The 17,445-nt window shown below is 66.1% G+C and overlaps 1 protein-coding gene across 37 annotated transcripts in view; it reads left to right on the forward strand.

The window, feature by feature from the left end:
* The window catches only part of NCOR2 (nuclear receptor corepressor 2), a 161,648-nt gene that overhangs the window by 42,389 nt on the left and 101,814 nt on the right, over positions 1 to 17,445 (forward strand). For 35 of the 37 annotated variants that reach the window (XM_070066061.1, XM_070066057.1, XM_070066071.1 and 32 more), the window contains 2 exons: positions 11,010 to 11,226; positions 17,034 to 17,161. In XM_070066061.1, coding sequence (XP_069922162.1) covers positions 11,122 to 11,226; positions 17,034 to 17,161 — 233 coding nt within the window. In that variant the 5' untranslated portion in view covers positions 11,010 to 11,121. Of the gene's footprint in view, positions 1 to 1,003; positions 1,217 to 3,081; positions 3,229 to 11,009; positions 11,227 to 17,033; positions 17,162 to 17,445 lie in introns of those variants that run through there. The other 2 variants (XM_070066058.1, XM_070066060.1) reach the window with 2 other exon arrangements.

The raw sequence follows: 17,445 nt of genomic DNA on the forward strand, positions 1-17,445 counted from the left end.
GCCCACCTTCCCTGGGCTGCCCGCCCCGGCAGCCGCAGGCCTCTGGGCTCCACCTGGGCAGATCCTGTGGCGCTCACCACTGGAATCTGCCACGTGCCCGTGTTCAGCTGTGGGTGTGGCTGTCCCAGGGCACCTCACGAGTGGCAGAGGCTGGGAGCCGCGGGCCAGGGGCCACAGACTGGGGTCTGCTGAGGGTCTGTGTACCGGCCCGTGGATGGTGTCGTCTGGTGTCCTCACGGTGAGGTGGGAGGGAGAGCCCGCTGGGGCCCTGCTAGGGCGCCAGTCGCCTCCAGAGGCCCCTCTGATGCCCTCACATGGTGATGAGCTGACCACAGCACCCCCGCCCAGGTCCTCCATCGTGGGCACCACTGTGTCCCCAGTGGACAGTGGCCACTCCTTAAGTGGTTGTGCCTGCTCAGTCCCCCAAGGGCCTGGGCCTCTCCCCCGCCACAAAGCCCCACCCTGGAATTCGTGGCCAGGGGTTGGGGCAGGGCCTCAGACAGGCCCTCCGGGGATGTCCTGTGTTTGCTGTGTGCTGAGTGTCCATGGCCATCCCAGGGCGTCCTGGCCTCCCAGATAGGATCAGGCGTAGGGGAGGTGCAGACTGCATGGCTGGGGCGCCCTGCACACCTCTGCCTGGCTTCTGTGTCTCTCCCACAGCCCCCCGGCTGGGCGCAGAGAGGGTCGGCAGCACGCCCACAGACACGCGGCAGCGGGCCGGGGTCCCAGTGGGCCGGGGTACTTCTGTGTGGTCTGGTTCCCCTGCTGGGAGCCCACCGGAGCTTGCCCGCTTCACCCATGGAGGCCCCTCTCTGACCCCCGGGGGCGTGGCTCCAGCCCAGGTCAGAGGCCCAGAGGTGCCCACCTCTCCAGGAGGGGCTGCCCCTCCTATTTGCATGACACTGGGTCCTTTGTCCCCCTTCCCTGGCTAATCACAGAATTCCCGGCCTGTGATGTCACAATAGGCCCTTTCTGCCAGGGTCCGAGCTGGGTGGGCAGCTGTGTGCTAACGACCGGAGAGCTGGTGCCGGCTGGGCCTGCCGCTGCCTTCCTGTCTCCCCTTGTCTCTCGAGGGGGCTTCCCAGATGGGTTTGTTCCCATTTGGCAGTGGAGCGAATCACAGAGGCTTTGGGGGGTGGTCCCGGACCCCTGTTTGTCTGTCCCTCCCTCCTCCCTAGGAACAGCTCTGAGCCGCCTCTTGGCCTGGGAAGTGGGGGTGAGTCATCGCCATGGGCGTGGGAGCCTCTGGCTTCCCGGAGGCTGGAGGGAGGCCTTGGCTGCCGGGTCCGCTCAGAAGGCCCCCTGGCGTGTGGCTCCGCTTCCTTGTCTGTCTCCCCCTCTGCATGCTGGGTGCTGCCCTGGGCCCGGCTGCGGGGCTGGGCGGTGGTTGAGCACTCTGGTTCAGTGACCACAGGAAAGGCCGGGTCTGGCGCAGTGGGGTGAATGGTGGCGCCCAAAGCCTCGAGCGTGTTCTCCCGATGCGGGCCCTGTCCGTGTGCCTGTACGCGGGGCAGGTGCGCTTTGAGACGATGTCATCTTGGCTTACACAGGTGGACCCTAACGAAAGCCTGTGACCAGGGTCCTTGGGCGAGGCGGAGGGGACGGCTGTGTGGAAGCCGGGGCCGAGCCTGGACTGAGTGGCCACCAGCGGCGAGGCCCGGTGCCCCCCGAAGCCTGCTCGTTACCTGCTGCTGGCTGTCCCGCCTCCGGGCACCGGGAGGCACAGGCTGCACACGCCTCTCCCCGCACACCTGGCTCTGCACTCGGGACCTTGGGAGCTGAGATGCACAGAGCCCCTCCAGGCCCCAGCCGTGGGTGGCCTGGCATCGTGGCTCCCCGGGACGAGGGTCTGGGGCCTTGGTGTGTTGCTGATGTGGGGTCATCACCCGATGTCTGGGGACGTGCGGCCACCTGTGACGAACCTGCTGGTGCAGGCTGGCGGTGAGAGGCCCTGCCGGGTCCCTCGCGTGTTTCTGTTTGCCGAGCAGTCTCTGAGCCGCCTGCGGTTCTGCCCTTGGCGTGCCCGTGGATTCAACAAGCACTTAGCACCTCCTGTGTGTGGGGTGCGGGGACAAGGGGACACAGCAAGTGTGGCTCTCGAATTCGTGGTTCCTAGGCTTGGGGCTTGAGGAGAAGGGACAGGACTGGAACCAGGGCCCTGGATCCCGGTGAGGGGGGTGGCAGAGCCTGGGGGCAGTGAGTGCCCCAGGGCCTGACCCAGAGGGATGGCACAGCCCTTGTGCCCTGCCTGGGGCCACCTCCCGCTGCAGGCTGGGCCTGGTCCCGTGGTGCCTGGTTCTGGCTGGTGGGGAGGCGGGGGTCCCTGTAGCCTGACAGGTCGCTGGCTACAGTTTGAAGTGGGCACTGGAGGGGACTCTCCTGGGTTTGCCTCCAGGCTGGGCCACTTTGGAGCTCTGTGACCTCAGGCAAGTAACTGATCAGCCTGCGTGTACCTCAGTCTCTCTGCCTGGGGAGTGGGGATAAGAGTGGAGCCTGTCACATGGGTGTGGTGGTCACTGGTGTGGCGACCGCTGCCCTTGCCCTTGGCCGTGGCCGTGGCTGTGAGGCACCTGCCCTGGATCTGTTGGTTCCGGGGTTGCTCGGGACCCAGGGGCAGGAAACAGCACTGCTACTCTTCCTGCTGCTGTCCCTGTCCCTGCCTGTGGGCAGAGCTCAGGCTGTGGAATGGGAGCAGAAGCAGGCCCAGGGCTGTGGGGAGGGGACTGAGGGGGGCCCACACCTGCGGGGCCAGCAGGGGAGTGCAGGGGGAGGCCTTGGCCAGCCCCAGGCCAGGGATGGCCGCCCATTTTACAGTCTAGGGAGCAGAGGCCGTGCAGGGTCTGGCCCCTGGGGCCTCGGGCTGCAGACAATGCCCCTTTCTTCTGGCCTGGCCTCTGTTTATCACAGCAGCAGGCACTGGGCTCTGCGGCCCTGGTAGCAGATGTCCCAGGGACAGAGCGATTGAGATCGGGATGTTCCTCCAGAAGCCCCGGCTGGGGCTCCGGTTACTGCTGGGGGCGCCGTGGGCGGGGTGTGACTGCCGCCCAGGAGTGACCCAGATCTGGCCGGAGCCGGCTAGGCCAAGCTGGCTGCCCTTATCTGCCTCGCTCTGCCCGTTAGAGTGGCCGCAGGCTCAGGCTGGGCTGGGTGGCGCGCCTCTGCCCCCAGGGCAGGAGGCAGGCAGGCCTGTCTCCTCCGGCTGGCTTTGGAGCTCTCCCCACCTGCAAGGTGAGGGGCTGGGAGGGGGAGGAGAGCCTGGGATTTTGGTGGGAGGGGTTGCTTGGCTGCAATGGGCAGACTCCCCCTGGTCCTCACGTTTATAGCAGGAAGCTTCCAGTAAACCAAACCAAACCAAACCTCAGGGGAGGCTTCAGGCACAGTTGGATCCAGGCACTGTCTCCATTCAGTCCTGGGTAGCCAGAGGCCCGTTGTCCTTGCTGTCCCGAGGCTCCAGCGGAAGCTCTAGGAGGAGTCTCACTGCTTGGCTTGAGAGCAAAAGCCCTCCCTAAAGCAATCACCGTGGCCTTGGACTGGCCCTGAGTGGCCAGACCTGGAGGGCAGGGTCAGCCTCCCCCAGATTCCAGGGAGCAGCCGTCGGCAGGAAGCGCTGGCGCGGCGTGCAGGGGTTGCCGTGTCACCGCGGCTGGTTTGCCTCTTGTGTTGAGATGGAGCCCGCCTGGCTGTGTCCTGTGGGGGTAGGGGGGGTCAGCGGGCCCAGCCCCTCACCCGCTGGTACCTGGGGGCCTCTTGGGTCCACCTCCAAGCCTTTCCTGCCCACCCCCGCCTCCACACTTTACTGGGCCGCCTCCTGTGGCTTCCAGGACTGCATGTTGTGAGCTGTGGGGGCCACACTGACTTAAGGTGGGGGGTGGCACGTGTGCTCAGTGGCTTCCCGAGGTGTTAGGAGGGCTCTCCGCACGCGGCCTGCTGGCTTCACCTGGAAGACTGGGGTACTCATGAGTTCTGCGTCACACCCCTGCACTCTGGCTCAGCTCGGCCAGCCCCTGCCTGAGGGGCCTGCGCCCTTTCACACACAGTCCCCTGCTTGGCACAGGTCCTGCCTGGCCCCCTTTTGTCCCAGGGGGGTTGTGGTCCCTTTCTGTCCACACCCTGCTTCTGCCCGGCCTGGGTCATAACCTAGTTTCGGCCACAGGCGGGTGCTTCGGGCCCAGGTGGACGCTGTCGTGTTCGCTGCCCCGGGCCCCTGGCCCTCGGTAGCCCCCATGGCCACAGGCGTTCTGGCCAGACACTTAGTGGTCAGCGCCGGGGGTGCTTGCCCGGCCCAGATGAGCCCAGCTTTGAGCGACAGGCGGGGCTGGTGGGGCCTTCCCCCCTTGGCCGGGGTGTCTGGGTGGCCTCAGGGCTGAGCAGCTGGGCCGGGGAGGGAGGCTCCGTGGAGTCTGGCCTGGACGGTTGCCCAGGGTGGGGGTGGGCGTTGTTGAGTGGGTGGGCTGCGGCCAGGCCCGGGGCGTAGCTATTCTTAGCAGCAGCGTCATTTGTCTGTGTTCACATGTGGCTGATGTCCCCCAGAGACCTGCCCTGGAGTACTGGGCGACCCCATAAATTCCTGGGAAAGTCGTCCTCCGGGCCTGCGGTGGAGGAGGGGCGGTGTGCCCGAGCTGAGGATGTGTGGGCCAGATGTTGGTGACGCGGGAACCTGAGGGGCTGCCTCCTTCCCACCCAGGTCTGGGCGCCTCTGGGGGCGACGGCAGGCCGGTGGGCAGAGGGAGAGAGCGGGCAGCCTCTCAGGACAGGCCTACCGATGGCTCCTTGAGGTCGTGGCAAGCCCGGGGATGGGACCTTCCTGGCCATACCCCAGGGGGCTGGGAGGGTCCCCTGAGTGCTGGGTGTCTATCAGGAGACAGCCCGGGCATTTGGGGTCACCACAGAGCAACATTGGCCCAACTAAGAGCCCGTGGCTAGCAATCAAGAAGCCTTTCTGGAGGGGGTGGGGGGTGGGCTTTTAAAATTTCTAACGGTGGTGAACCCCTGTGCTGCCCCCCCCCCCCCCCGCAGCTGCCGCCTGCCATCCCACTCTGTGCACAGATGCAGGGAGTCGGCCCCCCCACCCCGGTCGGGTCCCAGTGTGCATTGGCCCCAAGTCCCACTCAGTGTGCAAGGGTGCAGGGAGTCAGCCCCCAAGTCCCACTCAAGTGTGCATGGAGGCAGGGAGCCAGCTCCCGAATCGGTGGTCACCCAGTGTGCGTCCTTTGTGCCTGGCCGCTGTCCCTGGGCGGGAGGTCAGGGCTGTGTTTTGGGTCTCTAGTTCTGGGCTGTTGGTTCAGTGGGGCAGTCACAGCCCCCACTCAGCCTGCAGCCTCTGACACTGGCTGGGACCCCCATGAGGGGCGGAGCCCTTCCTCTACCCCTCCCCCTCCCCCACCCCCTGCCGCTGCCGCTGCCGGGAAGTGAGGCCAGATGGGGAGCTGCATGGGATGGAAACCACGACCTCCCGGGGCGCCCAGAACTTAGCGAGGAGGAGCCAGCAGAGGGGCCGCCCTGGGGCGGCAGCCGGGAACCGCAGAGCAGGAAGGGTTTGCTGGGCTGCGGTTCAGCTCTCTTGTTCGCAAAACTCAATGGAGAAGAAGGAGCGGAGGAGGGAGCGGTTCTGAGCAGACCTCGCTGGCGCGGGCCCGGCTGGCGGCAGCCCAGCAAGCACAAATGTACCGGTTACGTCGGAAACGCACGTGCGCCTCCTCCGCTGGCTGCAGCCAGCGCCACTTCCCGTCCGCCGGCTCCGGCGGGGGCCCGGGGCCCGGGGCGTGGGGGGCCTGCCTTGAGCCTAGTGGCTGACTGGCTGTGACACCTGGGCAGTGAGCCCGCGCTCTGAGCCTCGTGAAGCCACGTCTCCAGGCCCTGGAGCTGCTGGCTTTGCTCACGTGGTGGTCACAGAGGGCTCTTTCACTCGTGGCCCCCACAGCGGCCTGCGCGCAGCTCAGGTGTCCTTTTAACAGAGACCCAGAGGTGGGCTTGGCACAGGACACTGCCCGGCCAGCCCTGCTCAGAGTGCACTTGCTGTGGCTGTCCCACGTCCCTCGCAGCGACCCCCCCAGGAGCTCACCGGTCTGGGCCCTCAGCCTCTGTTCCCTCCCCTCACTGTCGTGGTCTCCCCACACTGGGCGCAGTCCCGCCTGCTGGTCCCCTGCCGACACCTGCACCATTGCCTCTTCTCTTCCACATCTTGGCATCAACAGCTTCTTCCAGGGAGGCTGCCCTGACCACCTGTTCTGAAGTCGCACCCCCACCCCGGCCCGCCCTCCCCCACTTCGACTTCTCCCTGCAGCACTGGCGCCCTCTAACACCCCGTGACCATCCCGTCTCGCCTGCTGGGATGTTGGCCTCGCGAGGGCAGGAAGCGGGGTCCGTTACTCTCGTCCCAGCACCTGTCACACAGTCGACACTTGGAAATCGCGGTGGACACAGGCAGGGGCAAGCCCTGGCGGGCAGGAGGCGTTCTGCACCCTGCCTGTGTCCCTGTGGGCGCTCCTTCGGGCCCGGCTGGCTGCAGCGCACACCGGCCACGTCCCGGGGACTTTGTGTGCTGGGACGCTCTCGAGAGCCAGGCCTCTGTGCGTCTGCTGAGCACCCGGCGTCCCTGCTGAGGGTGGCCGTCCAGCACCTGGCGGCTTCCCCGGCTTTTACAGTGCTGAACATTGACATGGCGAGGTGTCAGGGCCCAGGTGCCGTAGCTGGCATTTCTGCAGTGTCTTGACTTCCAGCCCAGGACGGGTTCTACCTCTGAGTCTGGAGCCAGGCAGGCGAGGACCCCGGGAGCCAGGCAGGCGAGGACCCCGGGAGCCAGGCAGGCGAGGACCCCGCGAGCTGGTCCCTGGGGGCGGGGAATCAGGCCTGTGCCTGCAGGGCTCTCTGGGGGCAGCTGTGTTGCCCTATCCTGTGCCCGGCAGCCTGCGGTGCTCCTGGGGGTTGAATAGGGGTGGGATGTGTACGAGGGGCCGGGCCCTGGGGGCACAGCCGTGAACACAGCAAAGCAGGCGTTCACAGTGGTTTTTGTTGGGCGCCCGTGCAGTTGACGTGAGTTTGTCCTGTGAATGGGGCCTGCCTTGGAAGAGGCTTTGCAGGTATCCTCTCCCGGGGGGGTCGGCCTGGGTTACGGTGGGCTCTGCACGCACAGGCCCGCCCAGTGTCATTAACGGATGGGAGGACACAGGGGCACAAGCCCTAGGGGCCCAGGCAGAGGTGGGAGCTGGGGGACGTCGAGGGAGCGGGAGCCGTGAGAAGCCAGAGCGGCCATGAGGTCACCCCAGGGTCTTCCGAGGGAGCACTGCCTTCGGAACCAGGACACGAGAGTCCTGTTGGGTGCAGCCGCCCAGTGCGTGGTGATGGGGCACCTCCAGGGCCTGTGGCGCTCCCACCCCGGGAGGGCTCTGTCGAGCGTGCAGGTGCCGCCTGATTGTTAATGCTGAGGCTCTCCCACCTGCCGCAAGTTCAATGTCAGTGCCCATTAGTTCCGAGAAAATTTCAGGCACGTTTGCTGCAGACGGCTCCGCTGCCTTCCGTGTCCTGGCAGCTGCAGGCTGAATGCGCCGCGGCCCCCACCCGCCGCTCCCTGTGGAATTCCACCTCCCCCGACCCAGACCGCTGCTGGTGGCACGGAGATCTGTGGAGTGTGTCCAAGCGCCGTGGTCCTGGCTGTCCTGCGGGGGTGGGGGAGGAAGGTGGAGCCCGAGGGCCCGAGAAAGCTCCCAGGGCTCCCAGGTGGGGCGGGGGCTGGCGGAGGCAGGTGTGGTGGCTGCTGGCCCGTGCCTCTGATGGACAATGCGTGCACTGAGTGCCTACTGTGTGCCAGACCCAGCGGGAGATCCCAGGATGCAGCCAGAAGCAAGGCACACAAGGACGCTGGGGGCCAGCCTTGGGGAGGGCTGTGGGGTGGCCAGGCGGTCAGCTTGGGCTGTGGCCGGGAGACCCCTCACTGTGGGCCAGCGTTTGCAGTGGCCATCATATGACTCATGGGCGGCGGGTCGCTCTGGTGCTGTGGTTTGTGGCTTGACTTTGCAGAGGGTGGCTGGGCACCAGTCTCCTCACTCTCACGGGACTGCTGTCTTCCCAGCCTTGCTGCGCCAGCCTCGTTGAGCACCTGCTGTTCACGAGACACCTCGCTCGGGCCAGGGTCCAATCTCTAGGCGCCAGTCCGCAGCTGAGGCTCGGAGCTGCAGAGTCGGCGCCTGCCCGGCATTCCTGCCTCTGCCGCTTCTGGATCCCTCTCCCTCTTCTCCCCACAGTGCCTGCTTGTGGAGCCCTCTGCCCGTCCCCGTCACCCCCCTTCCGTGGCTCTGAGAGCAAGACCTGGCCACACCATGGCCCTTGCCCTGCCCCCACTCCCCTCAGCGGGCCTCTCGGAGGGGCCTCCTGGTCTCGCCTCTGGGTGCTCAGGGGTATCCTGTGCCTGGAGCGCCTCCCCTCCCGTCTCCCTGGCTGTCTCCTGCTGCCCTGGGGCTGGGGTGGACTCAGGTTTCCAGAGTCCCCAGCCTTCACTCTCGGTGGTCACTGGCCTCATCTGTCTGGGGCCTGGCCCTGTCTGGGTCACATCAAGCCTCCAGCACCTGAGCTGGGGCCAGGCTGGGGTGCTGACGGGTCTGCGGGGGAGGAGCGCTGGCCCAGACTACACCCCCAGAGGACAGCACCCCCATCCCTCCTCCTGCTGGACCCCACCCTCAGGGCCCGGCCCAGTGCCCTTGGCCTCCGGCACCCTGCCTATGAGGAGGTCACGCCGCCGTTTCCCCTCGGCATTCCTGCCCCACCTTGATCGTGGAGAGTCGAAGCTTCATTCTCTCCCGTCCCGTGTGGTGCACCCTCCGCACGCGCCCTTCACTGTCCGTCTCGCTGCCGCTCCTTTACCCGCCCCGGCAGCCAGGACCCCACCTTCTGCCCCGTGCGCGTTCCTGCTGTGGACAGAGCACGCCGGGGAGCCGTGCCTTGGGCGTCCCTGTGGCTCGTTTCGCGCCTGCCTTTGCGGCGGGTGTCTGAACTCGGTTCCCTCTGTGGCTGAGTGGCAGTTCCCTGGCTGCCGGGAGCTGTGCCGTGCTGAACATCCAGGTATTCTGTTTGTACCCTGTTTTCAGGTCTTCTGGGTCTCTGCCTAGGAGTGGAATTGTCGGGGTCGTGGTAACTGTGTTTAAGATTTGAAGGATCTGCCAAACTGTCTGCCCCCCCCCCTTTTTTTGGTTTGGCAACATTGTATCAGGTTCTAGGGGGTGGAGGTTGGGCATAGAGAGCTTGCGGTGTGTGAAGGAAGCCTCCAGTCACCTGGTCCCCAACGGCCTCGCGAGGACACAGGGTGGGGACCCCTTTGAGTGGGCAGTGGCCTCCCTGGGGGCGGGAAGCCAGCCAGGCCCAGAGCCGTGCCGGGGGAGCTGGAACCTGTGCCCCAACCACCGTGTCCCCGTGGCTGCTTCCCGCAGCAGCAGGCACAGGGTGCAAGTGGGAGTCGGGGCTCCGGGTGGCAAGTGACAGAAACCCAGCTTGGGCTGGTGGGGCCAGATCCCCGGCAGCAGTGCCCGGCCCCGAGTGCCGCGAGCAGGCTTTGATCTGCCTCCAGCCAGGCTGGCGTCAGCACAGATGGCGCTCCCCGTGCACCGTTAGCTCTGCCTTCCCGCCGGCTGGCACTGCTCCTGGGCAGGCTCCCAGCGTAGGTCTCCCAGCAGAGAGCGCCTGGTTCCTGGTGCTGCCAGCAGAAGCCTCAAGACTGACTCTCATTGGCTCCCATTGGGTCACATGCTCACCTCCTAACCAGTTGCTGGCCTGGGGGTGGGGAATGGGAAGCTGATTGGCCAGGCCAGGATCATGTGACTGTCCTGGAGCCTGGGGAGGAAAGCAAAGTCAAGTGTGCACTGGGCGGGGGGAGGATGGACATGGCCATGGCCCTGGGGCCACCACCTCTTACTCCTGCCACCTAGCATTGCCGCAGCGCTCCCTGGCCAGCTGATGACCAGGATGCCCACCCCGGGAGTGGGCAGTGCCCAGCTCAGGGCAGGGGCGTCGTGATGCTGTTGCGGGGAGCTGGGGAGCATTCTGGTCCCCTAATTACCCCTGCCCCCGGCCTTCCTCTCTGATGGCCGTGTCCAGGTGCTGGGCTCTGGGGGCGGGGACGTGGGGGGTGACGAGGAGTCTGCAGGTGGCAGGGTCCCCTGTACTCACACTTTTCCAGAGTGGGGAGAGGGAGACGGGGGCCAGCGTGGCCCCTGGAGCAGAGGCCCGGGAGGAGGGCTGTGGGAGCCTAGAGGGTCTGAGCCCTCCCTCCTTCAGGGTCTCCCACCATGACACCAGTGGACCACAGCTTGCAGCTCTGCCCAGTGTGGCCGTGGGTGCTGCTCTCCCTGCGAGGCAGCTTTGTGTGCCCTGGGGGGCTGATTGGGGCCCTCCCTCCCCGCCCCAGCTCTTGTCCTGCCCTCAGTTGCTTCCGTGTATGGCCCTCGGTGTCCTGATCCCTCCACCTGTGGCTGGCTGCTGGGCCAACCCCGTGTCTGATCCATCCCACGCCATTGATTACGTCATCTTCCTGCTGAGGGTAACAGGGAGGCCCATGCGGCCTGGCCTTGCTTGGGGTCATGCTGTGACCTGTGCCTGCACTGGTCCTGGCCGCCACCGCCCAGGTCACTGTGTGCGCCTCCCCTGCTGGCCCTGCTTCTCGGGACCGGCCGAGTACCTGCGTCCGAGCCGGCAGGTGCTGTCGGAGACTTTTGTCCTGAGGCTTGGAAAGCCCTGGGAGCCGTGGTGGCAGGGAGGGTGGGTGCTCCAGGGGGCTTGGGCACCATCTGGAGGGGGCCCCCACCGCGTCGGGGTTCCCATGCCTGCTGGGCAGGGGCCATGTGGCTCGGGTGGCCTCTGCTGGCCGGCTCTGCAAGGCCGCAGCCTGTCTCTCCGTGCTGTTGGTGAGCAGGCACCCGCAGAGGGAAGTGGGTCCAGGCAGGCTGTGACGTGGGGCGCTCCCTGGGGGCTCGGGAGGAGCCAGTGGCCCCAGGACTGATCTTGCTTCTTTGTTCTTTCCGCAGGTGTCTGTGGTGTGGCAGCGTGGGAGCAGATGACGAGGACTGGTGTTTAGTCCTTGCTGCTGATTGAGAGTTCATCGGGGCCTCCAGTCCCCACCCCTGGATCCCCGTCGCCATGTCAGGGTCCACACAGCCTGTGGCACAGACGTGGAGGGCCACGGAGCCCCGCTACCCACCCCACGGCATCTCCTACCCGGTGCAGATCGCCCGGCCCCACACGGTAAGGGGGTGCATGTGTGCGCCTGGGGCCACCCCCGGGCCTTCTTCCCTCCTCTGGGTTCCTCTCCTTGGGACGTGGCTGCCGTGGCTCCGACGTGGGACGCCTCCCCAGAGGCTGCTGGTGTCTTAGGGTCTTTCCCAGGCCCAGGAGCACGTGGTCACGTCTCCTTCCTCCCATTTTAAAGCTGGGACGATAGAGGCTGCGGCCGGCTCCTTCTTGAGTTCACACTCAAGTGTGGAGCGCCTGTTGTATACACCTGGTTCCCCCAGGCTTTTGGATGGTGGTGGCTTCCCGGGGACTCCAGTCACATCCTCCTAAGGCGCTGAGGCCCAGGCTGTGCCGTGTCCTGGCTGCTGACCTGGGGCCCGGGGGGTGCCCGCCGGCTTCTCACTCGCGCCCTCTTCTGCTGTCCAGCGGGGCCCCTGTGTCCTGCCTCACCGTTGCTGTGTGGTGTGACCAGGGGAGGGGGTGGGGAACACTCTGGGTCCACTTTGCTGGCATCTATTTAGTTCCTACTGTTTGCCGTGTTCCTGGGTACTTGCCAAAGGGCTCTGAGCCCTGACTCTCCCCCATTTGACCTCTTGGCTACGTAGCACGGGGAGGGGAGGCCTGGCTGAGGCGGCCGCTGACCCCGCTGGCCTGCATGTGCGCCTGCGTGTGCGGGCGTGTGTATGCGTGTATCCTGCATCGGCCCTTCCCTGTGAGATGCCTGGAGGAAGTGGCATGGGGGGGCCTTTCCATGTGTGTGTGCACGCGTGTCGGCTTAGCGTGTGGCTGGTGTGGCTGCTCCCTGTGAGTCTCTGGGAGGAAGTAGGGTGGGATGCCCTCGGCTGTGAGCGGGTTGTTTGCTTGTGAACTCTGGGGTCCGGCCCTGGGGAGTCCAGGGCGCCCTGGCTGCTGAGTGTGGGGGCCCTGGGCGCCCTGTAGAGGCTGCTGAGTGTGGGGGCCCTGGGCGCCCTGTAGAGGCTGCTGCAGCAGGTGCCAGCATTGGGGGTCGCTGTGTGGGGAGTGCACCCTGAATGGAGCCACGACAGCCCCCCACCCCTGCCCTGTGCACGCGTGGCGACTGAGGCTCAGCTTACGTCACAGGCGGCAGGTTCCGCCGAAGCCGTGCCGAGCTCCTTGTCCACGTGCCTGTGTGCCCGGGGCCAAGGACCGAGCGTAGCGGGATTGCCGTCACAGTTGTCACGTATTGTCCTCATCAGCCCTATGGTCACCCCGAGTGCTCGTCACGGGGTGGTTACTGCAGGGCAGGTGTGCCAGCGTGGGCGGCTGAGGGGCTTAGCCTCTCTGGGCCTCAGTTTTGTCATCCATAAAGTGGGGCAGCAGCGGCTCCCTCTCCAGACTCCGAGACGCCTTCAGCGGCCCCACGGACTCAGTCTTCTCCTGCCCTGCGCCCTGGCCCAGCCTCCACCCGTGGGCGCCGCTCCCTCCTCAGCTGGGCCCTCAGTGACGCAGGACGTGGTAGGCCAGGACCAAGCGGCCACTGCCCTCTCCGGGCCAGAGGCTGAGGTCAGGGGTGAGCAGGGGAAGCTGCAGGTTGGAGTGTTCTGTGTTTGTGTGGGCAGCCGCCAGGCCTGCTCCCCTGTGCCCGCCCCAGACTCCCTCGCCTGCCACTCAGGCAGCTGGGACGCGGTTCTGGGCACCCGAGGAGGGCTCTTGTCCTCCTGGGCTGTGTCCAGGGCCAGAGGAGGTGCACGCTGGGGTCTGTTGGGTGGAGGACGCCCACGGCAGCCCCCACCGCCCGGGCCTTCCCACTGGCCCCTGTGCTGGGCAGGGTGCGGCTTGCGAGCTGCCGTCTTTGTGAGGCCTGAGCCTCGGGAGGACAGGGAGGGGGCAGGAGCCCCGGCTGTGTGCAGGGTCGGAGACGATCCCGGGGGGGCTTGGACAGGGAGGAGGCAGGAGCCCCGGCTGTGTGATCCCTGGGGGCTCGCCCATGGCAGGGGCGGCAAAACGCTCTTGCGGCCACGGGTGGGCGTGGCCACATGCCAGTTGCATTGGATGCTGGACTGTGCCTGGCTTTGGCCCTGGGCCTGGTTTGCTGCCTCCTGCCTGGGGTGAGTGTTTGCCTGGCTCTCCGTGGAAAGGACCAGCCTGCTTCATTGCCTTTGTCCCGAACCGAGAGGAGAGGCTGTTGTGCCCACGCGGGGACTGGCCGGGGCCCAGCTCAGCAGCCCGTGTGCGGGCCGTGCACGTGCACGCTGCGGCAGGTGCAGCTCCGAGGGTTTGTAGGCCTGCGTCGCTGGGGCAGCAGCCTTGTGGGCCTCTCCTGCAGTGGGGGAGACGAGAGTCGGGGCCTCCACTCTGTCCTGAGGACCTCTGGGGGGTCTCTGGCCCCTCCTGCAGCTCCAGGCTGGGCTGCACCCTGGAGAGGCCGTGAGGGATGGTTTGGGAGCCTCGCGTGGGGGAGATTCTTTGATTTGTTCAGCCGGTACTTAGCAGGCACCGCATGTCCTCTTCTAAGCCCCGGGAGCGCAGCAGTGAACAAACAGATCAGCGTGTTCTCACGGGGAGCAGAGAGCCGAAGTCGGGGAGGGCAGTGGGGAGGAAGCCTCGCGGAGACGCCGGCGTTGGGGTTGGCACCGAAAGGCAGAGGAAGGGCCAGGCTCATGGACGTCTGGCTAGGGCGGCACCAGGCTGAGGGTGTGGCACGTGCAAAGGCCCAGAGGTGGGCGTGCTTGTGGCAGTAGCTCCATCATTCCGGGAGGGCCCACGAGGCCAGGTCCAGGGAAGGGCTGGGCTCTTCCTTTGCGCCCGTGCCCCCAGGCCTTTTCCAGACCCCTTCTGGGGTGAGCACCCCTCTCTCAGCCCAGCCACGGGGAGAATCCTTCCAGCCCCTGCTCGTCCGTCCCCAGAATCTAGACCCAGCGTCCCAGGTCCAGCTGCCCCAGCCCCTCGGGGCCTGGCCGGGGAGGCACCCACTGGGCTTGCTCCCGGAAAGCGGCTTGTCCACGGTCGCCCGAGGATTTTGAGGGACTTGCTGACCAGCAGCCCCCGTTTCCAGCTCCTAAGGCCACGGAGGCCGGACTGGTGCCGCCCGGGCGTGCTCAGCCTCCTGCCCGCTTTGTGCAGCAGCCCTGGACACACGTGGAGAGGCCGGGCCACTCTCCCCCGCCCCAGGTTGGGTTTGCCCCCGCCTGTCCCCCCGCGGGAAGCTGCCTAGCCTCCGCTCCCGGCTCTGCCATGCCTCCTTGCTGGGGTTACCATGGCAGCCGCCTCGCGGGGTGCTGCAGGATCCGCTAATTAATAGAAAGGAAGTCTTCAGCGGCAGGTGCGCGCAGTAGGTGGTTTACAGGCGCCGGGTGTCGCTGTGGCTGTCACCTGGGGCCCTGCCCTGAGATGAGGCCGAGGGCTTCCAGCCTGGGCGAATTCAGGTTCCCGGGATGCCTTGTGCCCACCTTGGCCAGCTTCTGTCGGGCTGTTTCCTGGACAGCTTCCAGGCATCCCTGGGGAGTGTCCTGGGCTCAGCCCCCGGCACCGACATCAAGCCCTGGGGTGGGGACCAGGTGGACACCCGCAGTATGGCCCGCCCGGATGCTCCTGAACCTGGGAAACTGAGGCCGTGCCACGTGCCTCTCCCGCCCAGCTGGCAACGGAAGGCGCCGTGCCGGGAGCCTCTCCGGGGACGGGACTGTCGGTCTCCGGCAGCTGCAGAGCCCGCTGGTTTCCTTTCACACCTCTGCGTGTGCGCCTGCTCCCCTCCCCTCCTCACCCTTGCTTCTGCTTCCTTCTCCCGCACGTGGGCTCGCAAGCACCTGGTGTCTTGTGCTGGACGCCGGCGGGGAGGGCTCCTCCCTTCCTGCCTCGGTCTCCGGGCAGATCCCCGGGGCGAGACGGGGGCTTGGTCTGGGAGGTTCGGAGGCCTCCTTCCTTCAGGGTCAGTCACCCATTTCAAAGACGAGGAAGCTGAGGCTCAAAGGAGTTGAGTAACAGGGACCCAGCCTTACAGCTGCGTCTTACAGCTTTTTTCTTTTTAATTAATTTATTTGAAAGAGCAAAGGACGAGACAGGACACACATGCACACACACACATCATCCATCCCCTGGTTCATTCCCCAAATACCCGCATAGGCAGGCCTGGGCCAGGTCGAAGCCAGGAGCCTGGAACTCCATCCTGGTCTCCCATGTGACAGGGACCTTAGCACCTGGGCCATCCTCCACTGCCTTCCCAGGTGCATTGGCAGGGAGCTGGATGGGAAGTGGAGCAGCCGGGACTCCGACCAGCTTCGGGAGTGGGGGCCGACCACTGCACCTCCGCGCCGGCCCCGTCTGCCGCCGATTGCTGCCACGCCGAGCTGCTCGGGACGCCCTCCCCGCAACGCGTCCGGCTTCTGAGGTCCCCATCACACTCGCTGTGCCACCCCCAGGCCCCCAGCCTCTCGCCTTCGTGTCGTGTAGGGCCTGAAACAGATACGTTAACACACCCACCCAATGTCCTTTCTGATCCCCTTAGCAAAAATAACGGCTTTAAAATGAAAACCCAGACAACTAAAGACAGACTCGATTTTTGTAAAAAATTGGGAAAATTACAAGTAGATGCCAGGAGGAAGCTAAGTCACCTGCAGTCCTGTTCTCTGTGGAGCCATACCCGTGTCAGACATCACTAATCGATTGCCACTCACCGTATGACTGCGTGTTCTAGGCAGACGGAACTAATCTTGCGTGAGGTCCGCCTCCTTTCTTGTTTGTTGTTTCTTTCTTCTTTTTTTTGAAACACTTAACGCCTCTCAAATCAGGTGTACTTGGCGATTGGGGAACATATAATTTGTTGATGTTTGGCTTCTCCTGGAGCATGATGGGGAATGTATTAAAGAAAAACTGACGCTGCCATTGTTCCAGCAATGGGGGAGACTTTGTGCAGGGCTGTTGCAGCGGGGGGGGGGGGGGGGGGTCAGACTCGCGCAATAGGGAGGGGCGTGGCGCTCGGCCCCAGGTCCAGCCTGCCCAGCAGGGGTGGGGGGTCCTGGGTGGAGAGTTCCTTCCTGGGGGGAGGCGTCCGGGCGGGGCCCTCTCTGCTCTGACTCCTCCTGGGGCCCTCCTTGGAGGGGCCGAGGCCAAGGCCCGGCATGAGGACGGCTCTGGAAGCTGGAGTCTGCCCAGAGGGGCTTCCCTGCCTCCTGACCACCGCCCGCACGTGCATGGTCCTGGTGCGGGACTGGGGCTCCCGAGCTGGGCGCTGCATATGCGGCCCGGTCTCTCCAGACCGCAGGCTGCGTTGTCTATCCACCCCCCACCCCGCCCCGCAAGGGGCGCTCACGTGGCCGCCTCCTTTGCTGTCCCTGGTCCTCTGCTGCGTGCTCCCACATGTCTATGTGCAGAGAACACACGTGGCTGGTGTGTCTGCCTCCGAATGCTGGCTTTCCCAGGGTGCTGTGGGGGCTGAGGGGCTTGCGCTCCTGACAGTGGCAGGTGGGAGGGCGGGAAGTGGGGGCCGGCTTCTGCCCTCGCCTCTGCCTGGCCCGTCCTTGGATGCCATGTTCCCGGCAGGCGTGTGCAGTGGTTGGGGCAGGTTCGCCGGTCTTTACCTGTCTGTGGCCGAGGGCGGGCCATGGAAGCTCTCTGGGCTCAGTTGTTCCATCTGTAGACTGGGCACAGCTGCAGAGGACGCAGCGGCTCCCGGGGAGGCTGGGAGGGGCTCAGGCAGCCTGTGCTGTTCTTACTGGGGAGTGGCCGCAGTGCCGCGCCCTGACCACCGGGTCTGGGAGGGCCCGGGGAGGACGAGGGTGTGTGTGCTGGGCCTTGCCAAGCCCGTGCCCGGGCAGCCCGTGCCCATGCCCTGCTCATTCACTGCCCCACGGCGTCTGCAGGATGTCGGGCTGCTGGAGTACCAGCACCGCCCGCGGGACTACGCCTCGCACCTGTCGCCCGGCTCCATCATCCAGCCCCAGAGGAGGAGGCCCTCCCTGCTGTCCGAGTTCCAGCCCGGGAATGAACGGTGAGCAGATGCCGGCGCCTCCTGGCTCGGGGCCACGCAGGGCCTGGGGGAGCGGGGTCCGCAGGTGGGGGCATTTGCCTTGTCCTGGGCCACCGTGACCCGAGGGAAGAGCTGTGTGGCCCGGGCTCCCAGCGTGGACTCTCCACGGGCCTCTGTGCCTGAGGGGCCCGGGCAGAGGGTGAGTATCCACACGGGTGGGAGCAGGTGCGTGTCCTGGCTGGGAGGGGCGTGAGCACGCCCTGGGCACGAGGAGCCCCTGCCCTCCCCCCATTGTCCTCTGCTCT

The sequence above is a fragment of the Oryctolagus cuniculus genome, chromosome 21 (genome assembly GCF_964237555.1).
Source record: "Oryctolagus cuniculus chromosome 21, mOryCun1.1, whole genome shotgun sequence".
Taxonomy (NCBI): domain Eukaryota; kingdom Metazoa; phylum Chordata; class Mammalia; order Lagomorpha; family Leporidae; genus Oryctolagus; species Oryctolagus cuniculus.